At 41.4% G+C, this 22,604-nt stretch overlaps 2 protein-coding genes across 22 annotated transcripts in view; one reads left to right on the top strand and one right to left on the bottom strand.

Annotated features, from left to right (window-relative positions):
• LOC128931902 (uncharacterized) overlaps nt 1-287 on the bottom strand; it is a 54,049-nt gene extending 53,762 nt beyond the window's left edge. Inside the window, exon 1 of the mRNA XM_078370536.1 lies at nt 243-287. Coding sequence (XP_078226662.1) covers nt 243-287 — 45 coding nt within the window. The remainder of the gene's footprint in view (nt 1-242) is intronic.
• ZSCAN23 (zinc finger and SCAN domain containing 23) overlaps nt 1-22,604 on the top strand; it is a 33,899-nt gene that overhangs the window by 2,962 nt on the left and 8,333 nt on the right. For 5 of the 21 annotated variants that reach the window (XR_013533573.1, XM_078368088.1, XM_054254708.2 and 2 more), the window contains exons 2-5: nt 1,902-1,991; nt 10,661-11,145; nt 11,381-11,528; nt 11,893-12,519. Coding sequence is in view for 19 of the 21 variants with exons in the window: in XM_078368088.1 (XP_078224214.1) it covers nt 10,738-11,145; nt 11,381-11,528; nt 11,893-12,506 (1,170 nt within the window). In the remaining 2 variants the exon portion in view is untranslated. Of the gene's footprint in view, nt 1-1,901; nt 1,992-10,660; nt 11,146-11,380; nt 11,529-11,892; nt 12,520-13,653; nt 13,890-15,434; nt 16,317-22,604 lie in introns of those variants that run through there. The other 16 variants (XR_013533574.1, XM_078368094.1, XM_078368097.1 and 13 more) reach the window with 10 other exon arrangements.

The raw sequence follows: 22,604 nt of genomic DNA on the forward strand, positions 1-22,604 counted from the left end.
ATTCAGCAGACCATATTTCAAGCCGTGATCATCTCTTCCCTGGATGACTGTCATAGCATTCCTTTCTGCTTCCACTTAACCCTAAGGTCACTGACACAGCAGCTAGAGTTATGCTTTTATATTAAATGTAAGTAAAATTTTGTTACCCCTTGGCTGAAAATCCTCAGTGGTTTCCATTTCTCATAGAGTACAAGCTAGAGCCCTTACCACTGCCTTTCATGAGCTGTTCCCAAGCTCCTTACTTTATCTCCTGTCGCTTTTCCTTTTGTTTTCTTTGTATCAGCCATTGTTCAACTAGCAATTATTGAAAAATCAAGGCATGTTCCCACCTGCAGAACTTTGCACCTGCAGTTCCCTTTGCAGGAACAGCCTTCTCTAATAGCCATGTGACTTGCTCCTCACTTCCCACAGAACTGTTCAACCATCACCTTATCAAGACCCTCCCTGATGCTATAAAACAGCAAGCTTTCTTTCCCCGTACTCTCTCCTTTCCCTGTATTTTCTTTACAGCATTTATCAGTACTTCACAAATACTTAATTATTATCTGCCTCCTGGACTCCTTTACCTCATCCTGGCCTCTTCTTTCCCCAATAGAGTTAGTGTTACAGCAGTGGAGACTGTAAATTCTGAAGTCAGATTTGTTGGGCTTGAATTGCAGCTTCATTACTTCCTACCTGTAACTGACTTGGACTTTGGACTAGTAACTTAAACTTTTTGTATCTCAGTTTTCTCATCTGTGCTATGGTGGTAATAATGGCACCTTCTTCATGGTTGTTTTGAGGATTAAATGGGTTAGATATAAAGCATCCATAACAATACCTGGCATGTTAAAGCATTATAAATGTCTGCTATTACTAATATTGCTATTAGGATGTCAATTCCATGAGACCAGGGACTTTGTTATAATTGCATCTGCATCCCTAGTGCCTAGAACAGTACTTGGAATATGGTAGGCTCTCAATAAATATTTGATAAATGAATGAGTGGTATGTGAAAACTTATGACAGAAGAAGATAATATGGTAGTCACAGTGGTGGTGAGTCCACACCAAGAAAAGTGGGGGAAGGCCTGGCATGGTGGCTCACACCTGTAATACCAGCACTTTGGAAGGCCAAGGCAGACAGATCACAAGGTCAGGAGTTTGAGACCAGCCTGGCCAACATGGGGAAACCCTGTCTCTATTTAAAAAAAAAATAGCTGAGCTTTGTGGCAAGTCCCTGTAATCCCAGCTACTCAGGAGGCTGAGGCAAGAGAATCATTTGAACTCAGGAGGCAGAGGTTGCAGTGAGCCGAGAGTGCACCATTGCACTCCAGCCTGGGCGACAGGGCGAGACTACGTCTCAGAAAGAGAGAAAGAGAGAAAGAGGAAGGGAGGAAGGGAGGGAAAGAAAAGGAAAAAAGGAAGGAAGGAGGGAAGGGGGAAGGGGAATAAAAGTGGATGAAAACATGAATTTGAGGATTCTGTCTTTAGAGAAAAAAAAATTCTCTGTACAATTTCTGGGGCAGTGATTATAGAAGGCAAACAAACCAAAGATCTCAGAAATTTATGGAGAGGATTACATGTGCAGGTTATCCAGAAGGATGCTGTCCCATGCCAGTAGCTTTTTGCCCGTTGATAAATATAACTAATAATCACAATATGAATCCAATTTTTCTTCTAGTTGTATATGATCAGTGTTTGCTTATAATTTAAATACCTGACATGGTTTGGCTGTGTCCCCAGCCAAATCTCATCTTGAATTATAGTTCCCAAGTTCCCATAATCCCCATGTGTTGTGGGAGGCACCTGGTGGGAGGTAATTTAATTATGGGACAGGTACCTTCACACTGTTCTTGTGATAGTGAGTGAGCTGTCATGAGAACTGATGGTTTTATAAGGGGCTTTTCCCTCTTTCCTCAGCACTGCTACTGCCATATGAAGAAGGACATGTTTGCTTCCCCTTCCGCCATGATTGTAAGTTTCCTGAGGCCTCCCCAGCCCTGCTGAACAGTGAGTCAATTAAACCTTTTTCCTTTATAAATTACCCAGTCTTGGTTATGTCTTTTTTAGCAGCATGAGAGCAGACTAATAAAATATCCTATCCTTAGTTATTTAATTTCACAATCCATGTCAGTACCTAAGAACAGTGGCTCATGCCTGTAATCCCAGCATTTTGGGAGACCAAGGGCAGGCGGATCATCTGAGGTCAGGAGTTTGAGATCAGCCTGGCCAACATGGTGTAACCTCATATCTACTAAAAATACAAAAATTAGCCTGTCGTGGTAGTGGTCACCTGTAATCCCAGCTACTCAAGAGGCTGAGGAAGGAGAATTGCTTGAACCTAGGAGACAGAGGTTGCAGTGAGCCAAGATCATGCCACTGCACTCCAGCCTGGGTGACAGAGTGAGACTCTGTCTCAAAGTGAACAACAACAGCAAAGAACCCAAACAAACAGAATAGTGTAGGGTTATTTTTGCAATGGATTACAATACTTTTCTTATACTTAAAAATATTTTATTCTATAGGTTAGTTTTCATTTGTGGGTCATAAAATCGATGTGGTGGGTTTTGACATACCACATAGATTTTATGACCCACAAAATCTGTTCCCAAGCTTTTTTTATCTTTCAATGAAGTAGGTTGAAAAAATAATTGTGGAGGAAGATCCAAGATGACCCTTTAGGAGCAGCTCAGGATTGCAGCTCCCAGTGAAAGTGCAGAGGGTGAGTGGACACAGCATTTCCAGACAGATCTTTATTGCCCACAGACCAGGAGATTCCCAGGCAGAGGAGCCCCACGGGTTGCCAGCGTGGCTGTTTCGGCCGGCACAGCTGTTTTGCCGGCGCCCCGTCACGGTGGTTCTCCATACAAAATACACTGGTCTGGTTGCCCTTTTAAGCTGGCAATTGGAGCTCCGAGAAGGCAGATTCGCCCATTCATCTGATTAAACAGGGGTCTGAAATGGAGCCAGGCCAGGAAATTCCCAGGCAGTGCCATTGTTTCAGCCAGTGCAGTGGGTCACTGCACGGGAAATCACACAGATCCTGGCACCCTTTCAGCAGGCGACTGGAACACCTGGGAGAGAGTCAGTCGTTCAACTTAAAAAGAAAAAAAAGGCTCTGAGGCAGGGAGCCAGGTGATCAGGCTCGGCGGGTCCCACCCCTTCAAAAACAACAACAAAAAAACAGCAATTGGAAATGCTCAGGGTTGAGAGTTTCATGGCAAGTGCAGCTGAACCTGGGAAGGCCCAGCTCTGTGGGGGAGGGGCATCCACCATTACTGAGGCACTCCACCCCTACAGAGGTAGTCTGCCATTGCCGAGACACCCTGCTGTTGCCGAGGCAACCCGCCATAACAGAGAGAGTCCGCCATTACACAGGTGGGCCACCATTGCCGAGGGAGTTCTAACCACACCCATATAAACAGGACTGCCGGGAAGTTCACATGGCAGCAGGGTGGAGCTCACAGTAGCTCAGCAAAGCCACTGCAGGCAGACAATGACTAGGCTGCCTCCTTGCTGGGCAGGGCAGCCCTGCAAAAAAATGGCAGCAGCACAACGGATACTCAAAAATAAAGCCCTAACTCCCCAGGACAGAGCACCTGGGGAAAAACAAAAAGGGTTTATGAGTTCTGCTGCAGCAGACTTAAATGTACCTGGCTAGCAGCTCTGAATGAACAACGGAGCTCACAGCTCAGCACTTGAGCTCCTATAAAGAACAGACTCTCCTCAAGCAGCTCCCCGATCCCCGTATACCCAAAGAGTCGCCTCACAAAGGACTGATCAGACTGACATTTGGTGGGCATCATTCTGGGGCAAAGATAGCAGAAGAAGAAACTGGTAGCAACCTTTACTGTTCTGCAGCTGCTGCAGGTGATCCCCAGGCAAGCAGGGCCTGGAGTGGACCTCAGCAGTCCTGCAGCAGAGGGACCAAACAGTTAGAAGGAAAACTAAGAAACAGAAGTAACTTCATCATCAACAATCTGGACGTCCACTCAGAGAACCAATCTGAAAATCAGCAACTACACAGATGACAGGTAGATAAATCCACAAAGATGGGAAGAAACCAGCACAAAAAGGAGGAAAACACCTGAAACCAGAACAGCTCCTCCTACAAGGGATCACAACTCCTCACCAGCAAGGGAACAAAGCTGGATGGAGAATGAATGTGATGAAATGACAGAATCAGACTTCAGAAGGTGGGTAATGAGAAACTTCCGTAAGCTAAAAGAACATCTTCTAACTCAATGGAAAGAAACTAAGAACAGTTGGAAAAAGATTTGATGAAATGATAACAAGAATGGACAACTTAGGAATATGAGTGAATTGATGGAGCTAAAAAACACAACACAAGAACTTTGCGAAGCATGCACAAGTTTCAACAGCCAAATTGACCAAGTAGAAGAAAGGATACCAGAGGTAGAAGATCAGCTCAATGAAATAAGAAGGCAAGATTAGAGAAAAAAGCACAAAAAGGAATTAACAAAGTCTCCAGGAAATGTGGGATTATGTGAAGAGACCTAATCTACATTTGATAGGTGTACCTGAATGTGACCAAGAGAATGAATCCAACCTGGAAAATACTCTTCAGGATATTATCCAGGAAAACTACCCCAACCTAGCAAGGCAGGCCAATATTCAAGTCCAGGAAATACAGAGAACACCACAAAGATATTCCTCAAGAAGAGCAACCTCAAGGCACAGAATCATCAGATTCGCCAGGGTTAAAATGAAGGAGAAAATGTTAAGGGCAGCCAGAGAGAAAGGTCGGGTTACCCACAAAGGGAAATCCATCAGACTCACAGCAGATCTCTCAGCAGAAACCCTACAAGCCAGAAGAGAGTGGGGGCCAATATTCAACATCCTTAAAGAGAAGAACTTTCAACCCAGAATTTCATATCCAGCCAAACTAAGCTTCATAAGTGAAGGAAAAATGAAATCCTTTGCAAACAACAAGTACTCAGAGATTTTGTCACCATCAAGCCTCCTTTACAAGAGCTCCTGAAAGAAGCACTAAACATAGAAAGGAACAACCAGTACCAGCCACTCCAAAAACATACCAAATGCTAAAAAGCATCAACAAAATGAAGAATCTGCATCAACTAATGGGCAAAACAGCCAGCTAGCATCAAAATGGCAGTATCAAATTCACACAGAACAATATTAACCCTAAATGTAAATGGGCTAAATGCACCAATCAAAAGACACAGACTGGCAAATTGGATAAAAAACCAAAACTCTTCTGTGTGCTGTATGCAGGAAACCCATCTCACATGCAGGGATACACAAAGGCTCAAAATAAAGGGATGGAGGAAGATTTACCAAAGAAATGGAGAGCAAAAAAGAAAGCAGGAGTTGTAATTCTCATCTCTGATAAAATAGACTTTAAAGCAACAAAGATCAAAAGAGACAAAGAAAGACATTACATAATGGTAAAAGGATTGATACAACAAGAATAGCTAATGATCCTAAATATATACAGACCCAATACAGGAGCACCCAGATACATAAGGCAAGTTCTTAATGACTTACAAAGAGACTTAGACTCCCACACAATAATAGTGGGAGACTTTAACACTCCACTGTCAATATTAGACAGATCAACCAGACAGAAAATTAACAAGGATATCCATGACTTGAACTCAGACCTGGAACAAGAAAACCGGATAGACATTTACAGAACTCTCCACCCCAAATCCACAGAATATACATTCTTCTCAGCACCACATCACACCTACTCTAATATTGACCACATTATTAGAAGTAAATCACTCCTCAGCAAATGCAAAAGAATGGAAATCATAACAAACAGTCTCTCAGACCATGGTGCAATCAAGTTAGAACTCAGAATTCAGAAACTAACTCAGAACTGCACAGCTTCGTGGAAACTGAACAACTGGCTCTTGAATGTTCACTGGATAAACAACGAAATGAAGGCAGAAATAAAGAAGTTCTTTGAAACCGAGCATGAAGACACAACATACCAGAATCTCTGCGACACATTTAAAGCAGTCTCTAAGGAAAATATATAGCAATAAGTGCCCACATGAGAAGAAAGGAGAGGTCCAAAATTGACACCCTATCGTCAACATTGAAAGAGCTAGAGGAGTAAGATCAAAAAAACTAAAAACCTAGCAGAAGACAAGAAATAACTAAGATCAGAGCAGAACTGAAGGAGATAGAGACACGAAAAACCCTTCAAAAAATCAATAAATCCAGGATCTGGTTTTTCAAAAAGATAAACAAAATAGACAGACCACTAGTCAGATTAATAAAAAAGAAAAGAGAGAATAACCAAATAGATGCAATAAAAAATGATAAAGGGGAAATCACCATAGATCCCACAGAAATTCAAACCATCATCAGAGAATATTACAAACAACTCTATGCACATAAACTAGTAAAGCTGGAAGAAGTTGATAAATTCCTGGACACTTACATCCTCCCAAGCCTAAACCAAGAAGTCGAAACCATGAATAGACCAATAACAAGATCTGAAGTTGAGGCAACAATTAAGAGCCTGCCACTCAAAACAAGCCCAGGTCCAGATGGGTTCACAGCCGAATTTTACCAGACACACAAAGAACTGTTACCATTCCTTCTGAAACTATTCCAAATAATACAAAAAGAGGGAATACTTCCCAAATCATTTTATGAGACCAACATCATCCTGATACCAAAACCTAGCAGAGACTCAACAAGAAAAGAAAACTTAAGGCCAATATCCATGATGAACATACACACAAAAATCTTCAATAAAATACTGGCAAGCCAATTGCAACAGCACATCAAAAAGCTTATCCACCATGATCAAGTAGGATACATCCCGGGGATGCAAGGCTGGTTCAACATATGCAAGTCTATAAACATAATTCACCACATAAACAGAGCCAGAAACAAAAACCACATGATTATCTCAATTGATGTAGAGAAGGCCTTTGACAAAATTCAACAGGCCTTTATGCTAAAAACCCTCAATAAACTCGATATTGATGGAACGTATCTCAAAATAATAAAAGCTATTTACGACAAACCAACAGCCAATATCATACTGAATGGGCAAAAACTGGAAGCATTCCCTTTGAAATCTGGCACTAGACAAGGATGCCCTCTCTCACCACTCCTATTCAATATAGTACTGGAAGTTCTAACCAGAGCAGTCAGGCAAGAAAAAGAAATAAAGAGTATTCGATTCAGAAAGGAGGAAGTCAAATTGTCTCTATTTGCAGACGACATGATAGTATATCTAGAAGACCCCATCATCTCAGCCCAAAATCTCCTGAAACTGATAAGCAACTTCAGCAAAGTCTCAGGATACAAAATCAATATGCAAAAATCACAAGCATTCCTATACACCAATAACAGACTTAAAGAGAACCAAATCAAGAACGAACTGCCATTCACAATCGCTACAAAGAGAATAAAATACCAAGGAATACAGCTAACAAGGAATGTAAAGGACCTCTTCCAGGAAAACTACAAACCACTGCTCAATGAAATAAGAGAGGACACAAACAGATGGAGAAACATTCCATGTTCATGGTTAGGAAGAATCAAAATTGTGAAAATGGCCATACTGCCCAAAGTAATTTACAGATTCAGCACTATCCCCATCAAGCTACCAATGGCCTTCTTCATAGAACTGGAAAAAACCACCTTAAACTTCATATGGAACCAAAAGACAGCCCACCTAGCCAAGTCAATTCTAAGCAAAAAGAACACAGCGGGAGGCATCACACTACTGGGACTTCAAACTATACTACAAGGCTACAGTAATCAACATGGTACTGGTACCAAAACAGAGATATAGACCAATGGAACAGAACAAAGGCATTGGAGACAACATAGCATATCTACAACCATATGATCTTTGATAAACCTGACAAAAACAAGCAATGGGGAAATGATTCCCTGTTTAATAAATTGTGTTGGGAAAACTGGCTAGCTATGTGCAGAAAGCGGAAACTGGACCCCTTCCTGACTCCTTACACTAAAATTAACTCCAGATGGATTAAAGACTTAAACATAAGACCTAATAGCCAAAAACAACCATAGAAGAAAATCTAGGCAAAACCATTCAGGACATAGGAGTCGGCAAGGACTTCATCACCAAAACACCAAAAGCATTGGTAACAAAAGCCAAAATAGACAAACGGGACCTAATCAAACTCCACAGCTTCTGCACGGCAAAAGAATCAGTCATTAGAGTGAATCACCAACCAAGAGAATGGGAAAAAATTTTTGCAGTTTACCCATCTGACAAAGGGCTGATATCCAAAATTTACAAAGAACTAAAACAAATTTACAAGAAAATCAAGCCCATTCAAAAGTGGGCAAAGGATATGAACAGACACTTTACAAAAGAAGACATACATGAGGCCAACAAACATATGAAAAAATGCTCGTCATCACTGGTCATTAGAGAAATGCAAATCAAAACTACATTCAGATACCATCTCACGCCAGTTAGAATGGCGATCATTAAAAAATCTGGAGACAACAGATGCTGGAGAGGATGTGGAGAAATAGGAACACTTTTACACTACTGGTGGGAGTGTAAATTAGTTCAACCCTTGTGGAAGACAGTGTGGCGATTCCTTAAGGACCTAGAAATAGAAATTCCATTTGACCCAGCAATCCCATTACTGGGTATATATCCAAAGGACTATAAATCATTCTACTGTAAGGACACGTGCACACGAATGTTCATTGCAGCACTGTTTACAATAGCAAAGACCTGGAATCAACCCAAATGCCCATCGATGAGAGACTGGACAGGGAAAATGTGGCACATATACACCATGGAATATTATGCAGCAATCAAAAATGTTGAGTTTGTGTCCTTTGTAGGGACATGGATGAACCTGGAGAACATCATTCTCAGCAAACTGACACAAGAACAGAAAATGAAATACCGCATGTTCTCACTCATAGGCGGGTATTGAACAAAGAGAACACATGGACACGGAGGGGAGCACTATACACTGGGGTCTGTTGGGGGGAATAGGGGAGGGACAGTGGGTGGTGGGGAGTTAGGGAGAGATAGCATGGGGAGAAATGCCAGATATAGGTGAAGGGGAGGAAGGCAGCAAATCACACTGCCATGTATGTACCTATGTAACTATCTTGAATGTTCTTCACATGTATCCCAAAACCTAAAATGCAATAAAAAAATTGTATTTCATGATATAGAGCAAGCATACATATTGTTTTGTGAAATTATTTAAGTTATTTATATATCTCATAAATGCACAAACATACACTCATATGCACGTGTATGTATGTTCTGGGTTATAATATAAAATATTTCTTAATAAGGGTCCTGGTCAAAAAGGTTTGAAAGTCTCTTCTTCAAATGGTACTTAGAAATCATTGGGTCACATAATTGTTTTTCTTTCAGAAAATTGCCTTCATTAAGTACTATACTAATTAAGATTGCTCGTAGGTTTGTTTGTTTTTATTTTCTTTTTTCTTTTGAGACAGAGTCTTGCTCTTTTGCCCATGCTGGAGTATAGTGATATGATCTTGGCTCACCGCAATCTCCGCCTCCTGGGTTCAAGTGATTCTCCAGTCTCAGCCTCCTGAGTAGCTGGGATTACAGGCACATACCACCATGCCCAACTAATTTTTGTATTTTTTAGGAGAGAGAGGGTGTCATCACATTGGCCAGGCTGGTCTCGAACTCCTGACCTTAGGAGTCATAGACATTTGTCTTTTTATTAGCAGTAATTTTCTTTTACGTAAAATTGCCCACTCTCTACCTTCAAGTAGCTTCAAAAAGAAAAAATTTCCAAGAAATTAAAGGGCAAGAAAAACCTCAAATTCTACTCCTGTTTTAAAGTACCAGAATCAGTATTTCATTCATTTTAATATCTCTGAGCCTAGACCACTACAGTCAACTACTTTGATTCTTTTGCCTTAGCGCTTAAACCACTAAGATATTCATTTCATCTTACAGTAACATAAGAAAAATAACAACGGTGTTATCAGTTTAGAGTTTACTAAGCACCCAGCTTCTTTGTGCTCATTATCCTCGTTTTATCTTTGTATCAACCTAGAAAGATATGCAATGTTGGTTTTAGGATTCCTATTTTATAGAATGAAGAGACCAAGGCTCAAAACATGAAGCTTAAGACTTTGGAGGGAATGCGACCAGCAGGATGATTTCTCAGCCCACATGTTAAACCTAGATCTCTCCTCCATCCCTCCCATGACTGGGGAGACTTTGCCTCCCCTCTCTAAGTGCATTGCTTAACGTTCTTACTTTTTATCTTCTTTACTTTCCCTCCATCCTCCGTTTATTTCCTTTTTCTCCTTGATTCTTGATGTCATCTGTGACTACTTGGGCTCAAAGTGCTTGTTTACCCTCATACAGCTAAAATTTGCCCTGAATTTAGTATCCTGCCATTCAAGTTGAAACCCAATATACTCAAGCTGATTTGAGCTGTTTCATTCAGGATGAATGAAACAGTATTTTCATTTGGTAAACTAGGAGTTTTTGTTTCTTCCATTTCTTCTTATATTACCTGGATTTGTATGTCCAAAGTATCTACTATTAATCATATTTTGATGTTCCTTCTTCATGAGACAAAGTGGCTGATTTTAGTATAAATACTCCAGTCCCTCCTTGTCCTGAGGCTTTCTGCATTTTTATATTTTTTTCTTTGCAAATTATTGTCTAGATCTTGGTGTTTCCAGAAGAAAAGATCAAGGGAGAATTACCAAGAATAGATTCTTTTTCTGGATAGTTAAACCTTTTATGTCCATAACCTTGACCCTTCAGACTGCAGAGATGCAGGAAGGACATCTGGCAGTGAAGGTAAAGGAGGAAGAGGAGGAATACTCCTGTGGGCCAGAATCAGGCCTGTCAAGAAATAACCCTCATACAAGAGAGATGTTTCGTCGACGCTTCAGGCAGTTCTGCTATCAGGAGACCCGTGGGCCCCGGGAAGCTCTTCAAAGACTCCAGGAGCTCTGCCATCAGTGGCTGAGACCAGAGATGCACACAAAGGAGCAGATCCTGGAGCTGCTGGTGCTGGAGCAGTTCCTGACCATCCTGCCTGAGGAGCTCCAGGCCTGGATGAGAGAACACCGCCCTCTGAGTGGAGAGGAGGCAGTGACTGTGCTGGAGGATTTGGAGAGAGAGCTGGATGAACCAGGAGAGCAGGTGAGAAGATAGGAGAACAGGTGTTTGTATCTATAAGAACAAGTATGGGATTTCACTGTAACAAGAAGAGGATTTTTTATGCCAGACTTGACCTTCTGTAGGCCATTAATCTCTCTGCTTCTGTTTTTTCTTTGCCAGCTTCTTGGTCCTTCTTTTCTATCCAGTGGCCCTGAAAAGGCCTCCTTGCAGTGTTCTCTCTGATATTTGGTTCCCAACTGTCCTTGATTTCCACCAGGTCCTGACTCATGCTTATGACGAGGAAGCATTTGTAAAGGAGAAGGCAACTCCAGGATCAGCTCAAGAGTCGTCAAATGGCCAATTCCAAGCCTTGGAAGAGCAACGTCAGTATAATTTGCGAGAGGTGTGCCTAGTTCAGGAGATTGGTGAGGATTAGAATTTCCTCAGAGAGCCTTCCTCATTCTCTGAATATTTATCAATTCAACACATTTATTTAGTGTCTGCCGTATGCCAGGTACCAGGGAGACAGTGATAAACAAGGCAGATGTGGTCCCTGCTCCCATGAAGTTTACAGTCTAATGGGAGAGGCAAACAAGTAAGCAGTTATAATACAGTGCATCTTTTCCCTGAGGTCTGGGTATCATAGTTTTAGAGTAAAAAAATAAACAGAAAAAGTGGCTACCTGTCCCCTTCCACCCATTCTCCTGGCCACTTTTTTCTTTTGTCTTTAGAAAGATAACATGTTATCTTTCATACTTCCTGTTACCTTTCATGTTATCATTATTTTAGATGGCAAGGCTGGGACTTGGAATGTGGAGTTAGCCCCAAAGAAGGAGATTTCTCAGGAAGTGAAATCTCCTGTACAAGTTCCTGGAAAACTGAATGGTAATATTACTCAGATGCCTGAGTATGGAGATACCTGTGACCATGAGGGCAGACTGGAAAAGCAAAGGGTGAGCTCTTCAGTGGAGAGACCCTATATCTGTAGTGAATGTGGAAAAAGCTTCACCCAGAATTCCATTCTTATTGAGCACCAGCGAACACACACAGGTGAGAAGCCTTATGAATGTGCTGAGTGTGGGCGGGCCTTCAGCCAGCGGTCAGGCCTATTCCAGCACCAGAGACTCCACACTGGGGAGAAGCGCTACCAGTGCAGTGTTTGTGGCAAAGCCTTCAGCCAGAACGCTGGGCTTTTCCATCACCTCAGAATTCACACTGGGGAGAAACCTTACCAGTGTAATCAGTGCAGTAAGAGTTTTAGTCGACGTTCAGTCCTCATTAAGCATCAGAGAATTCACACTGGAGAGAGGCCTTATGAATGTGAAGAATGTGGCAAGAACTTCATTTACCATTGCAACCTAATCCAGCATCGGAAAGTCCATCCTGTGGCTGAATCAAGCTAGCTCCTCAGAACAGGTAGGAAAAGTTTCCTGACATCTGACCACTAGCCAAGATGGCAAGGGTACTTTTTCTTTCTTTGTCCCTGCTGCGTCCTCTAGCATAGAAAGTCAAGGGAAAGCCAATAAAAATTCCCTTATTTTTATGCAGAGAGGAGCATAATATCTGAAATACATCTGTTGAGTTCTCTGGTCCATGACATCCTCAGCTCTGCAACACTGAATACTGTCTCTTGTGTTGACTTCATTATATATGCTGTAGACCTACTTTCATACACATCTGTGCAAGAAGTTTTCTAAGTGTATTTCAGGAAAACTTCTTCATCCTGGTTTATTAAAACTTTTTAAAAAGTTTTAAAATAATTATATGTAGCCTGACTATAAAATAATCTCAAAGGCAGTTCCTTTAGTATTTAAAAATTAATTTAAAAATAATTATATTAAAATTCATAATATAGGTTACCTGACTACTTTTCATTCACATATGATAATTTGCTTTTTAACCCACAAAAAGGGCAGATGAATCTTCCTGTATAAATGTAGACTTACAGTAAGTTAGATTGCTGTAGACTTTTTAGTAAGTTAGCCTTTAGTCAGGAATTAAGAAATTGAAGCAACTGTATGTTATGAGCAGCTCAGTGGCTCTTCATAACAAATATTCCTCATGATTTTAAATTTTCACAGAGACTAAGAAACTTAGTGAAAAATCTGATATCTCACCTGAGACTTTTGATTGGAAAATATAGGCCTCTTTTTGTTTTTTCCATAACATATAATGAGCATTTTTTGTTTTTGCCTTTTTCTACTTTATTCAATATTTTGTATGGAAAAATCTGAAACATCAGGGAAGAGAAGAGTATGATCACTCTTCCATGTTGATTGTTTTTTATAACCTCCACATTTCTCAGCATTTACTATTGATCACCACCAAGGTCATACATAAAAAAATTTCTTTCTCTTAACATTGACTTAGTAACTCTTTACAAAGCTTTATACAAGGTCCAGGAGACAAAGAAATGGAAAACCTATGGTGAAAACAATTGAGTTTGGAATACACCCGAATATCCAGTATCCAGCATGTAACTTAAGAATAACAGAATCACTTCTGCATGGCTTTATAATAGAGATCCCTTCTGCATGCCTTATTTGACAGATAAGAAGAAGTTCTCCGAAGTGACTAAGATCATAGAGCCAGTTAAAAGCAGAGCTGGAACCTCGTTCCTTGAGTAACACTCTTTCTACTAAGCCGCTGGGAGCATTATATCACCAAATTAAAATTACAAGTATATGAAATTTATTGCATTTATAAGTCATTGAAGTTGCTCAACAACCCCCCCCCATTTGTATGTTTCAATAAATGTACAACTCTTCTGTTTAATTTGCCACGGAGTCCAGGAAAGACTGTCGTTACTTATTCCTCATTGGAAGCATTTTACTTATTTTTGTAATTATTTTTAACTTTTAAAATTCAATTTACTTAGCAGGACTTTTTTAAGAAAGATAACTCATTCTTTACCTGATTCAAAAATCAAAATAATACAAAAAAGGTCTACTTTTTCCCTTTATAGGTAGCCATTTTATTAGTTTCTTCTGTATCTTTCCGTGTGTTTCTTTCTGTAAATGTAAGGAAATAGGAAGGTATAATCTTATTTCCTCCATTACTCAAAAAGCATATTATTTATACTCTTCTAATACCTTGCAGTTTTCATGAAAGAATATAATTTTTAGAGATGTCCACATCATAACACAGAACTTTTTAAAAATAAAGTTAATAGGATTTTATTTCTTCATTCTCCATAGTTTATTTGACAAACTCCTATAGATGAAAAAAAACCACTATTTAAGAATGTTACATATTCTGTTTCACTCTTCTCCCCAGTTTAGTCCAAGTTAAGTTTCTTCTGTTCAAAAGCTAACGGCTTTTATATGAGCTAGGAAACAAGGTGTGGGCAACCAGAATTGCACATAATTCTTCTACAAAGAAATGGAGAAGTGATGGGTGGTATTTTTCAGCTTAGTGTATTTGGTTCTATCACATATTCTTAACACTTGACATTTCAAACTGTTTTTGTCAGTACTTGAGGCTAATTGTGGGTATTATAAAACATTTTTTTTTTTTTTTTGAGATGGAATCTCGCTCTGACACCAGGCTGGAGTACAGTGATACAATCTCAGCTCACTGCAACCTCCACCTCCCAGTTCAAGTGATTCTTGTGCCTCAGCCTCCCGACTACAGGTGCATGCCACCACACCCCACTATTTTGTTTTTTTTTTTTTTTTTAGGATGGTCTCAAATCTCTTGACCTCATGATCCACCCACCTCAGCACCCCAAAGTGCCGGGATTACAGGTGTGAGCCACCACTCCCAGCCTATAAAAAATCTTATATTTCCTCAAGAATATTTTTTTATTTTCTTGAGGTTAAATTATTTCTAAGAGAAATAGCTACAGATTTTTGAGTGAAGAAAAATATAGTTGACTTCAGTTTCAAGTAAGATCAACTTCTTATGTAAATAGGTATTCCATAAAGTCATATAATAGATATTCTATAGTATTCTGAGTTTATAAATATCTTAAATGCCTCTCCATATGTTGAAGCAGCATTCTTGGCTAATTCCATTACATCAGGTCTTAAAAGATTTAACATATGAACAGATGAGGTTTTTGAAGGATGTATTTCTTTCTTTTTTTTAAAAAAAAAAGATGGGGTTTCACCATGTTGGTCAGGCTGGTCTTGAACTTCCGACCTCAGGTGATCTGCACACCTTGGCTTCCAAAGTGCTTGGATTACAGGCATGAGCCACGACACCCAGCCTGAAGGATGTATTTCTAATGGAATGAATTTTTATACCTGCATCTGAATGTTGGATGTTTAATTTGCTTTGTGCTTGTTTTCTCACAGCCTCTCAAAATATCTTGTTTTTCTCAACAACAGGAAAATCCTAAGGAGCAGAAGATGTTATATATGCTGTAGAGACAGATGTACCACCTAGAATGCAATGATGCTTAGCATGATTCAAGTGACGTGACAGCAGACTAACTTCCCTTGTTTCCTGATAGTAATTGTGTAGATTCTTTTCTGGTAATCTTTAATCTAGTGTGCACATTCCTCATTAATTGAGAAATGGCATGTAAACATTGGCTGCTTCTGCAATTATTCTGGTTCTTCTTGGACAAAGTTCTTAGTTGTCTCCCTTTCACATTTCTAAATTTCTCTCACTTCTCTCTCCCTTTTTACCACCCTGGCTCCTTTATTCAACCCATTAAGACTCTAGCATAGACCTCTTTTCAGATGTTTCCTGGACCAGTATCTACTGCTTTATGTTACCTTGAAAAGTCTAGTCTGAAAGAGCAGTCACTGTTCTATGGGTGAGCAACATGTAAGAAATATTAATTCAAATCCATTTAAATAAACTTACTGGTTCTTGAGGACAGTCTGACACTCCTTTGAGCACTGTTCAGCACAGTAGATGCTGCATCAAGAAATAACTGAGAATCTTGCAACCGCATTAACCTAGAGCTGTAAATAGAGTTCTGAAAACTCTAGCTATAATTTTGATTTCTTGGTCAAGATTTCAGTAATATCAAGTATCTGTTTATATTTAGCATTTGGAAATGACTCCTATTTTCTGTATCTGATGATACTTTTTCTCTAAAAAAAATATTAAAGTTTATAGTGGAAGGTTGTTTTAAATTTTCTAAAAAAATAAAAATTACCTCAGGAGATTTTAAAAGAAAAATGTACCTAAAATTAAAGCTATTATAAAATGTGAAATCTTTTCTGTGGAATAAGTTTGAGATATAAAATATATACCAATATACTTGTTTCATTGGTTAAATGTTGAACTAGTAATTCAGAAAAAAGATTTTTTTTTTTTTTTGGAGAGGGAGATGGGGAGTAGAGGAATATCTTTTGGTCAGAGGGGGCAGGGTGAGGCAAGACCCATCAAAGATATGCTCAAGAATCAAGAGCTTTTGAGTTTGGCTGGATCAACAGAGAGTGGGAGATGGCAAGTAGGAGCCATATTGAGAAGGCCTTGTACTTTCAGAATGAGTTTAGTGTTTGGTAAGAAAATAATAGTTTTAAAAAGAGATTTTAAGAGCTTAGCAAATATCATACCTAAATGAGAAAAGTGAAGTCCAAAGTGCTTAAGCACTTGTAGTAATCTATCTTTTATCACCTTAATAAATTTGAAAAGGAAACCAATTATGAACAGGGATCACTGTGAATTATATATGGTTTCATAGACACTTACACTTGGAACCCTGGGCTTCATTATAGGCATCTGCAAACAACAGCAGCAACGAAGTGGGATGGAAGGAAAAAAGAACAAAATATGAGGACATAAAAGGGAATCAGAAGGTAAAGTTAGATGCTAAAACTCTAAAGTTAGATTGGGCAAAAAATGGTGACCAAAGGAAAAATGGAAAGATAGATGCAGGGACAGATTGTTGCCAAGAAATGTGCTTCATCCTCATTATTAGAAATATCTTATTTATCTGGTCTAAGTTTTTAGATGCTGTTGTTTAAGCAGTGAAAATAATCTCACTGACCTTTACTCCTCACACATTTTATTATTTCCCATAAAATGGATAGGGAGAAAAGCATAGTCTATAAACCTCTGTGATTTTTAGGTCTCTTTGAACCTATCCCTAGTTTTCTATGCCAACTGCCAAAAGGCAGTGTTGAAGACACTATTTCTTGATGATGCCTGCACTAGAGTCACCTGGGTTGTCTGTTTGAACTGCAGTTTTCTGAGCCTCACCCCAGACCTATGAATCAGTTTCTGAGACAGAGCCTGAGAATCTGCACTGACCTACTGAGTCAGTTTCTGAGACAGCCTGAGAACCTGCACTGACCTATTGAGTCAGTTTCTGAGACAGAGCCTGAGAACCTGCTCTGACCTACTGAGTCAGTTTCTGAGACAGGGCCTGAGAACCTGCTCTGACCTACTGAGTCAGTTTCTGAGACAGAGCCTGAGAACCTGCACTGACCTACTGAGTCAGTTTCTGAGACAGAGCCTGAGAACCTGCTCTGACCTACTGAGTCAGTTTCTGAGACAGCCTGCGAATCTGCGCTGACCTACTGAGTTTCTGAGACAGAGCCTGAGAACCTGCGCTGACCTACTGAGTCAGTTTCTGAGACAGAGCCTGCGAATCTGCGCTGACCTACTGAGTCAGTTTCTGAGACAGAGCCTGCGAATCTGCGCTGACCTGAGTCAGTTTCTGAGACAGGGCCTGAGAACCTGCACTGACCTACTGAGTCAGTTTCTGAGACAGGGCCTGAGAACCTGCACTGACCTACTGAGTCAGTTTCTGAGACAGGGCCTGAGAACCTGCACTGACCTACTGAGTCAGTTTCTGAGACAGAGCCTGCGAATCTGCGCTGACCTACTGAGTCAGTTTCTGAGACAGGGCCTGAGAACCTGCACTGACCTACTGAGTCAGTTTCTGAGACAGGGCCTGAGAACCTGCACTGACCTACTGAGTCAGTTTCTGAGACAGAGCCTGAGAACCTGCTCTGACCTACTGAGTCAGTTTCTGAGACAGAGCCTGAGAACCTGCACTGACCTACTGAGTCAGTTTCTGAGAGAGCCTGAGAACCTGCTCTGACCTACTGAGTCAGTTTCTGAGACAGAGCCTGCGACTCTGCTCTGACCTACTGAGTCAGTTTCTGAGACAGAGCCTGCGAATCTGCGCTGACCTACTGAGTCAGTTTCTGAGACAGAGCCTGCGAATCTGCGCTGACCTACTGCGTCAGTTTCTGAGACAGAGCCTGAGAACCTGCACTGACCTACTGAGTCAGTTTCTGAGAGAGCCTGAGAACCTGCTCTGACCTACTGAGTCAGTTTCTGAGACAGAGCCTGCGAATCTGCGCTGACCTACTGAGTCAGTTTCTGAGACAGAGCCTGCGAATCTGCTCTGACCTACTGCGTCAGTTTCTGAGACAGAGCCTGCGAATCTGCACTGACCTGAGTCAGTTTCTGAGACAGAGCCTGAGAACCTGCACTGACCTACTGAGTCAGTTTCTGAGACAGAGCCTGCGAATCTGTGCTGACCTACTGAGTCAGTTTCTGAGACAGAGCCTGCGAATCTGCTCTGACCTACTGCGTCAGTTTCTGAGACAGAGCCTGCGAATCTGCACTGACCTGAGTCAGTTTCTGAGACAGAGCCTGAGAACCTGCATTGACCTACTGAGTCAGTTTCTGAGACAGAGCCTGAGAATCTGCACTTACCTACTGAATCAGTTTCTGAAACAGAGCCTTAGAATCTTTTCACTGAAAATGAAAAGGAGTGCTGTTAATAATTACACCAAGACAACAGGCATAAACCAGGATGTGTGGTCCCTATAATAATTTTTATAGTCAATAGTTTTTCAACCAAGGAGATAGAAGAGACAGAATCAGAATGGTTACAATGTTCTGTTGTGAAAACTAACGCAGAACATATATGAAACAAAGGCTGTTGGAGACTTAGGTGTAGCCAACTAGCCCAAGATAACCCCCAGTAATAGATCTATTGGACTAGGCAAGAAGGGATGGGATAATATGTCTGCAGAAACAAAACACAGGACCCCCTCACCCAAACTCCATTAAGATAAACCCATTCTTAACATAGCTAGTTACCGAAGATGAACCTATTGAGTGAATGGTTTACCAGACAAGATGGATGATGTCCTGGAAGCACAGGAGCATTTCAGTGGTATAGGGACCAATAGAGGACAGTGTTCAACCTTATGCTGTAAGAAAGTGAGAAGATAACGCCTGTAATCCCAGCACTTTGGGAGGCCAAGGCAGGTGGATCAAGAGATCAAGACCATCCTGGTTAACATGGTGAAACCCCATCTCTATTAAAAATATAAAAAATTAGCTGGGCATGGTGGCGTGTCCCTGTAATCCCAGCTACTCAGGAGGCTGAGGCAGGAGAATTGCCTGAACCCAGGAGGCGGAGGTTGCAGTGAGCTGAAAATGCTCCACTGAACTCCAGCCTGGGTAACGAGCGAAACTCCGTCTAAAAAAAAAAATAGAAAAAGTGAGAAGATAGACTGAATCAAAAGCTTGCAGTGTTAGGACAAACAGTGAGCCATTTTAAGCAAGTCGTTGTGTGAAGGGGAGGGGGCGGATATTATACCAAGTAGTTTCATAATTTACCACATCCTTTGTTGGCTGTGGAGGGGAGCCCTTTTGCCACTGAATGGTACCAAAGACAGCTGACCCTGCCGTAAGTGTGTCAGTAGATCTTCAGGCAGCTATTCAAGAACTGCCTCAAGATCATTCCTTGATTGTGATTGTGTTCAGCACAACTGCAGGTGTGGGGGTGGCAGTGGCCTCCCCTTATCACCCCTGACTTCTGCTAACTCATTGTAGAAGGGTATGTAATAAGGGATAGTAACTTGGTGGGACCTGGTTTATTTAAACAGGTTTAAAACAATATAAAGCAAGCCAACATCTTCCCCTCTTGTCTCCACTTTCCTCAGGTGAGTGTTGATTATTGCATTTGACCCTTGGCGGGGCAGAGTGAAGGTAACTGGACATTTGGTGTAGTACAGCTAATACCTGACCCACGGTTGGATGGTTGGGTTTTTTGGCTTGGAAAGCCCTTTATCTTCTGAGAGACATGACCTCATGTGGGAGGAGCTCTGAGTGTGCCTGTGCCTAGACTCCTGCACCCCCATCAGCCATCCTAGGAGCTTGGTTGGGCTCTAAGGTGCTCACTGGGGCAGAATTAAGGAATCTCCCTGAGGACAGAGGAGAAGATCCTGATGCCTGAGACCTCAGAGAACCAGGGTCCTAGGGAACCGAGGGTGCATCAGGATCCAGTGAGAGTAGTTAAGTGTCTTCAGCCGAGGAGAGAGAGAAGTCAGCCCAGACTGAGTGGCTGCTGAACACGGTGGTCGGCCTGAGCCTTTTTGAGGCGGCTTCTGAGCTCACAAAGGCCAGCCAGGTCATGTGCACAAATACACCACTGAGACTGATGGGATGGGTCCTCCAAGATTCCTAGAGAGGCGGCAGAGGAGCCGGCCCAAGTGCGTTAGAATATGGACGTTTTTTCTAGTGTCCTGTGCGTTGTGGACCAACTCTTTCCTTTCCCCTAGAGAAGTGCTCAGGTTTTAGTGTCCCCGGTCTCTGTGTAGGCGCTGTCTTGGTCTCCTATACCCATGCAAAACCTCTGTACTTTCTCAGCGATCCAAGGATCACGGTACTTGGAGGTGGTGCTGTTGCCCTATTTTCCTGGGCTTGCTCGAGTTCCCCTCTTATGTAGATCTCTCAGGATCTGGATTTTGTGTTCTGTGTCGGCTCCACCAGACATTTCAGAGACGCAGAGAACTGAACAAAGCACGGCACCTCCTTCTCAGATGGGGGCACAGACTTACCAGCGGGGAAGCCTCACTGGAATCCCTAGGCTGACGGGTCCTTATGGCCAAAAGTTGGTTTCCTTGTATGTTTCCTGAATCCTACGACTGTTTTACCTGAATGGTTTTACAGAGTTTTCACAAAAATCCCCTATACAAATTGTCATGATACTGTATATCTGTAAAGGCTTAGTACTTAAAGAAAAATACTTTGCACGATCCTCCCAATTCTGCAAAACAAAGGGAAGTGGTACGTGAATTCCTCTGGGTAAGACAACATTGAGAAGTCAGCACATTCAAGCAAGTATTCATTGAGTGCTGCACACTGGGCCAGACTTTATGTCGCAAAAATTGGACTATGCCAGATAAAAGGCATTTTTTTACTGTATAGTATAATGAGAAAGACAACTTGCCTTGAGGAAAATAAACTTTGTACAAAGGGACTTTGGAGGTGGGATGTTAAAGATAGCTTCCCTGAGTAGGCAATAGAAGAGCTGTCTCTGTGGACTGTCTGAAGTTGAATAGCAAAGAGGAAATAGACCTTGAGGGATGGAGTATATGAAGGAGGGATCAGAAAACCATTTCAGGAAACTGCAAATAAATGAAGGTGGGTGCATTCCAGCCTGGGCAACAAGAGTGGCAGAGGTGGGGCAAAGAGAGTAGAGAGTAACTGAAATATGCTGAGGAATTTAAAGTTTATAGGGCAGTGTGCTTTTCCATAAATGTCACAGTACAAAAATAAAATCTGTATGCACACTGGCAAGCAGAAGAGACTAGGCTAAGGACATCAGCCTTCCTGGCCACCCTGGTAACTGAAGAGATCAGTATGCTGGTACTCCTATAAGCCATTTGGGAGCACCCAGTAAACTGTGGCAATGCACAGTAGTTGGGCAGTTAAATGCTCTGTCTGGATTTAAGCAGAGGAGTAATGTAGTCTTACTAGCATTCTAGAAATACTCTAAAGTGGTGTGGTGAATAAACTGTAAGGGTGCAAAACTGAAGGCAAGAGAGACAAGAGACTTTTAGTTGTTAAAGAAAGAACCAAAACTGTAAGTTGGTGAAAGTAAGTCACTGGCAACAGAAATGAAGAGGGCACCAGATGGAACTGTATTAAAGATTACAGATTTAACTAGACCTGATAACGAATTAGATTGATGAAAGTGACAAAGAAAAGGTACTGAGAGCATTTACTGTCACATACTAAGTACTACATAAGTATTATTTAAAATAAATGTGCCGGGCACAGTGGCTCACGCCTGTAACTGCAGCACTTTGGGAGGCCGAGGCGGGTGGATCATGAGGTCAAGAGATCAAGACCATCCTGGTCAACATTGTGAAACCCCGTCTCTACTAAAAATACAAAAATTAGCTGGGCATGGTGGCACGTGCCTGTAGTCCCAGCTACTCAGGAGGCTGAGGCAGGAGAATTGCCTGAACCCAGGAGGCGGAGGTTGCGGTGAGCTGGGATCGTGCCATTGCACTCCAGCCTGGGTAACAAGAGTGAAACTCCGTCTCAAAAAAATAAATAAATAAATAAATGTACCCAAGGCTAAATGTTTGGTAAATGTGGTACTATTTTATAAGAGATGGCTAATATTGGATGAAAAATTGGTCGCAGGGGGAAAATGATGAATTTTGGTGGTGAGTTGAAGATGCTTATAAGACGTACAAGTGAAAGGGTCTAATGCACCACTGGACTATAAGGGTCTGGAGCTCCAAAGAAAGATTGGGATGAGAGAATCAGACTTGGGA

Source organism: Callithrix jacchus, chromosome 4, assembly GCF_049354715.1.
Source record: "Callithrix jacchus isolate 240 chromosome 4, calJac240_pri, whole genome shotgun sequence".
Taxonomy (NCBI): domain Eukaryota; kingdom Metazoa; phylum Chordata; class Mammalia; order Primates; family Cebidae; genus Callithrix; species Callithrix jacchus.